General features: G+C 41.1%; 1 protein-coding gene across 1 annotated transcript in view; it reads left to right on the top strand.

Moving 5' to 3' along the window:
* The first annotated feature begins 394 nt into the window (after window positions 1-394).
* Window positions 395-6,000, top strand: part of CCNB2 (cyclin B2) — a 28,525-nt gene continuing 22,919 nt past the window's right edge. The window contains exon 1 of the mRNA XM_043980131.1: window positions 395-622. Within this exon, the coding sequence (XP_043836066.1) occupies window positions 446-622 (177 nt within the window). The 5' untranslated portion in view covers window positions 395-445. The remainder of the gene's footprint in view (window positions 623-6,000) is intronic.

Below are 6,000 nucleotides of genomic sequence, written 5' to 3'. Positions count from 1 at the left end.
GGATTCCCCGATGCTACGACAAAAGGGTAACCAAACATTTTAGGAAAGAGCACTCAGGATTGTAAGCTCCGATTTCCGGCTCAGGCCACAGAGGAAGGAAAAGAAACTCCCAGAATGCTCCGCGGCCCTAGCTTCCGCCCAATCTGGTAGAAACATCGCGAGGTGTTATCAGGATTTGGATTTATACAAATGGATGGATCGCTTTCCAGTTTTAAATTTCCGTCGTTCGATTCAGATCCATTGTTTCTATTTCCTCTCAACCACTTTTTGATTTAAAAAAATGTATTTTTAAAATTTAAAAAACTCATATATATGGTCGAAAACTATCCCTAATTGCTATGTGAGCCCAACGGGTCCCCGAAAACAGCCTATCAACATGTCGTGGGGGAAGTGTGTCCGATTGGCACGTCCAATCAGAAGAGCGTATGGCCGGGCACAAGGGCCAATGAGAGCGCGAGTGCTGCGGTATTTGAATTCCAGGCGTAGGGTTGGGAGGCGGCGACTGCAGCGTGATCCTGGGACCAGGCGGTGGGGTCGTGTCGCTTCTCTCAGTCTCTCCGAGACCCCGCGGCTCCTGCTCTGGCCTGTCCCGGGCCCCATGGCGCTGTTCCGACGCCCCGCGGTGAGTCAGCGGCGTGGTGGCGATTTCTTTGCCCCTGCCACCGGCGAGGACGTCCCCAGGCGGGCTGCCTTCCCCCACTCGTTCCGTCCCTGGGGGCGAGGGGGCTGCTGACGTAGGGCCCTCCCAGTCATATCTTGACCCTAGAGTCCCCATCATTCGGTGGAGGCGACGTCATTTTGTGGAGAGTGCCCAGGAGCTGGAGTGGGAGGATCTGGGTTGGAATCCCAACTCATCTCCTTCAGAGCCCTGGGACCTTCTCTAGGTTTTGGGGACACTGCTCTCGTGGTTTTCCTTCGCATTCTCTTTGACTAGGTCTGCAGTGCAGGCGCACAACCTTGGTGTCATCTTCTACTCACTCCCACTTAGCTCAGGCGTCCAGCCTTCCTTCGTGGCATCTCCGGTGCCCGGCCCCCCTGTGCCATCTGACACTGTCGCCACTCTAGTACAGGCTCCTCCGATCAGGATGATTGCAATTGCCTGGGGCAGGGGGGTGTCTTCCTGCTACTAGTCTCTCCCCTCTCCAATCCAGCCTTCATTCATTCGCCGGTGATTTTCCTAAAGCACAAGTCAGACCATGTTACTCTCCTGACTCTAGTGTCTTCCTATTGCCCTCAGGATCAAATTACAAAACCCAGTAGGCATTTAAAGTTCCTTACACCCTGGTCCCTTCCTACCTTTCCAGTCTTCTTACACTCTACTCCCCTCCCTGTCCTTTTTTAACCTGCTTCACATCCTTGCCGTTTCTCATGAGCAATGCTTCCATCTCTCTGTTCTGTGCCTTTGCACTATTTCCCATGATTATATGGCTTACTCTCTTTATCTCTGCTTGTTGACTTCCCTGACTTCCTTCAAGATTCAAAATCCCATTTTCTCTGCCCCTAGGACCTTGTCTCTGATAATACTTTCCATTCTCATTGTATATGCATTTTATTTATTTATTTATTTGCATATCGTCCCCCTCTTTGAGTGCTAGGCCTGGAATCAGAAAGACCTGAGTTCAAATCCAGCCTCAGACACTTATTAGATGTGTGACCCTGTGCAAATCACTTATCTTTTCTCTGCCTCAGTGTTCTGTAAAATGGAGCATATAACTACCAAGGTTGCAATGAGAATCAAATAAGCTATTATAAATTTATTTAATACAGTGCTTGGCACATATTAAATTAAGTGTGTGGCTCTTATTAAATGCTTCTTCTCTTCCCCCTTTATTAGAATGGTACTGAGTCTGGGTGACTAATAGCTGGATGAGGAAGGGCTCAAGGCATTCCTTGCGGTCAGGAACTGCATCTTTGCCTTTCTTTTGTCCACCCTGCTCTTAACACTGTGTTGAGCTCTGAGTAGGTAAATAAATGCTTGTTCACTGACTGATGAGTGAATGACTGATGCTTTAGGAAAACCATTTGGGCAGCTGTATAGAGTGTGGAGTGAGGTAGGGAGAATAATTAGGAGGCTATTGCACTAGTCCACTAAAGAAGTGATGAGGGCCCGAGAAAATGGCAGTTGTGTAAGTAAAGATAAAGGAACAAATGTGAAAAATTTGGCAAAAGAATGATAAATTTTAGCAGTTGGTTAATTATGTGTGGTGAGTGAGAGTGAAGAGTCAAAGGTTTGGGTTCCTTACTTCACCCTGGTGGCAGTGGCGGCAGAGGAAGAGAGAGGAGTTGAGGAAAGATAGGATTGCCAGACTGTAGGAATTCTGTTCTCAATCTTTCTCTTTCTATCTTTCAATGAACCCTTAAAAAACTAAACGTGTTTTATCAGTGATTTTAGTCAGTTTCCCCCAAAACTGGGGGAACAGATTAGGACCCACGTTTAGAATTTTAAATTACACAGAGAAGTACTATGGGATGGAGAGCTTGAGGTCATAGTGAGAATCAATAGATTTAGAAGGGACAGAGCATGAAGACGTTTTGAGTAATGGAAGATTATGATGAGAAAAAGGAATTTTGGAATTCTTGATGAAAGTAGAACCCAAGTAAAGGCAAAATATTAGGATTATAGGTTTGAGATAGAGGAATCAGGAAGTTAGGGTAGTTGAGGGAATATCAACATGCTTGTATGTGTCTGTCTCTATACCTACATATCTACATTCATCTATCTAATCATCTATGTCAGGTACTATGCTTTTAATTTATTTCCTTTTTTTTCAAATTATGTGTAAAAGCAAATGTTAATGTTCTTTTAAAAAGATCTTGTTCCAAATTCTCTCTTTCTTTGTGATACAGATCTAGGACTGAACCACAGGGTATGCAATTTTATAGTCCCATAGGCTTAATTCTAAATTGTTCTCCATAATGGTTGAATCAGTTCACAACTCCAACAACAGTGCATTAGTGTCTCAATCTTCTTATGTCCCCAACATTTGTCATTTTCCTTTTCTGTCATATTAACCAATCTGATAGGTATGGGGTAATACCTCAAAGTTGCTTAATGCATTTCTCTAATCAATAGTGATTTAGAGGGGACAGTGATTTAGGTGGTGCAGTGGATAAAGCACTGGCCCTGGATGCAGGAGGACCTGAGTTCAAATCTGACCTCAGTTACTTGACACTCACAAACTGTGTGACCCTGGGCAAGTCCTTAATCCTCATTGCCCTGCAAAAACAAACAAAAATAGTGATTTAAAAGTTTTTCATTTGTCTAGAGATAGATTTTATTACTTCATCTGAAAGCTGTCTGTTTATATCCTTTGACCATTTTTTCAATTGGGGAATGACTTGTATTCTTATAAATTTGACTCACTTATCTAAATATATTTGAGAAATGTGGCCTTTATCAGAGAAACTTGCTGTAAACATTTTTTTCACAGTTATGGTGACTGTATTTCCCTCTACCCTATTTTCTCCATTTCTCTCTCTCACTCTTTCTCTATCCCTCCCTTTCTCTCTCTCTTTTTTGGGGGGGGAGGGGGGCTGGGCAGTGAGGATTAAGTGACTTGCCCAGGGTCACACAGCGAGTAAGTAAGTGTTAAATGTCTGAGGCTGAATTTGAACTCAGGTACTCCTGAATTCAGGGTGGGTGCTTTATTCACTGTGCCACCTACCTCCCTTTCTCCTTTTCACCCTGTACATCCACAAAAGTGTTTTGCTTCTGCCTCCTGTCTCTTCTAATCTACCCTTCTTTCTATAGCTAAACCTACTCACCTCCTTCTCTTAACCCTGTCTCTTACCTTCCTATAGGGTAAGAGAGATTTCTATACCCAACTGATGATATGTTATTTTTCCCTCTTTGAGCCAATTCTGATGAGAATATGGTTCCAGTGCCCCCCCACTCCCAAAAGCTCCATATTCCCCTCCACTATAAAAGCTCTTTCACAACTCTTTTATATGTGAGATAATTTATCACATTCTGCCTCTCCCAGTGCATTCCTTTCTCACCCCTTTATTTAATTTTTTTAGATATCATCCCATTATATTAAACTTACAACCAGACTCTCTTTGTATACTCTTTCTAATAATGAGGAAGTTCTTAGGAGTTAGAAGTATAATCTTCTCATGTAGGAATGTAAACAGTTTAACCTTATTGAATTCCTTATGATTTCTTCTTCCTATTTATCTTTTTATGCTTCTCTTAAGTCTTGTATTTGAAAGTCAGATTTTCTATTCAGCTCTAATCTTTTCATTAGGAATGCTTGAAAATCTTCTATTTAATTAAATATCCATTTTTCCTCTGAAGGATTATACCCAGTTTTGCTATTTTATCTCCTTTGCCCTCATGTTTTAAGCTCTTCAGTCCTCTAATGTAGAAGCTTCTAAATCTTGTGTTATCTTGACTTTGGCTCTACAATATTTGAATTGTTTCTTTCTGGCTGTTTACAATATTTTCTCCTTATCTGGGAACTCTGGAATTCGGCTCTAATATTCCTAGGAGTTTTTATTTTGTGATCTTTTTCAGGAGTTAATCAGTGGATTCTTTGTATTTTACCCTTTGGTTCTGGAATATCAGAGTAGTTTTCCTTGATAATTTCTTTTCTTAAAAAGTTTTTTTAATCATAAAAACAGTTTATTATTTTCTAGTTACATGTAAAAATAGTTTTCAACATTTGTTTTCAATAGATTTTTAGTTCCAAATTTTTCTCCCATCCTTCCTTCCCTCTCCCCTCCCACCTCCCCAAGATATAAAGCAATCTGATATAGGCTATATATGTATAATCCTTGACATTTTCTTGAAAGATGATTGCTAGATTCATTTTTTGAGCTTTCAGGTAGTCCAATAATTCTTAAATTTTTCTCTTTGATCTGTTTTTCAGGTCAGTTTTTTTTTTTTTTTGATATTTCACATTTTCTTCTATTTTTTCATTCTTTTGATTTTGTTTGATTGTTTCTTGTTGTCTTATGGAATTATAAGCTTCCACTTGCCTAATCCTAATTTTTCATGAATTCCTTTCTTCAGGGAATTTTTATACCTTTTCCATTTGGCCTATTATACTTCTTCTTTTTTTTTTTTTTTTTAGTGAGGCAATTGGGGTTAAGTGACTTGCCCAGGGTCATATAGCTTGTAAGTGTTAAGTGTCTGAGGCCGGATTTGAACTCAGGTACTCCTGACTCCAGGGCCGGTGCTCTATCTATTGCACCACCTAGCTGCCCCTATTCTGTTTTTTTTAATATATTATTTTCTTTAGTATTTTTATATGCCTCCTTTACTAAGCTGTTCACGATTTTTTCATGACTTTCTTGTACCACGCTCATTTCTTTCCCCAATTTTTCCTTACCTCTCTTCTTTGATTTTAAAAATCCCTTTTGAACGTTTGCAGGAATTCTTCTGGGGCCTGAGACCAATTCACATTTTTCTTTGAGGCTTTGCATGTAGCAGTTTTAACTTTATTGTTTTCTTTTGAGTTTGTGTTTTGATCTTCTCTCTCCCCATTGTAACTTTCTTTGGTCAAGTTCTGTTTTTTGTTGTTTGCACATTTTCCCAGTCTATTTTTTTACTTTTAACTTGATGTTAAAGTGGGACTCTGCTCTTGGGGTGGAGGGGGCACTGTTCCAAACTTCAGGGTCTTTTGTGTAGCTGTTTTTAGAGCTAGTTCTGGGGGTATGATTTAAGGAGAGGTGTATTTACTGTTCTCCTGGCCTCAGCTCTGGTCTGTGAGTTTTCACAAGCACTCTTCTTCATCCTGGAACTCTGACCAGGGTCCCTGCTCCCCTGCTTCTGCAAGCTGTGGTGTCTTAGTGCTTTTCTTCACCTTGGGATTGCAATTCAGAACTACATATGGGCAATGCAACAGAGTCCTAAGCCCAGTAATAGCAAAGAGATCCTGTAATCTCATTCTGGCCACTTGTCCAGCCCCTTACCATGTGTGACCTGAAAGTTCTGGAAGTTGCCAGTTCAGTTGCTTCTAAGGCCTACTGCTGGCTTGTACCTAGTGTGACTGCTCT

The sequence above is a fragment of the Dromiciops gliroides genome, chromosome 2, assembly GCF_019393635.1.
Source record: "Dromiciops gliroides isolate mDroGli1 chromosome 2, mDroGli1.pri, whole genome shotgun sequence".
Taxonomy (NCBI): Eukaryota; Metazoa; Chordata; class Mammalia; order Microbiotheria; family Microbiotheriidae; genus Dromiciops; species Dromiciops gliroides.
This window is presented reverse-complemented; position numbering and strand designations above follow the sequence as displayed.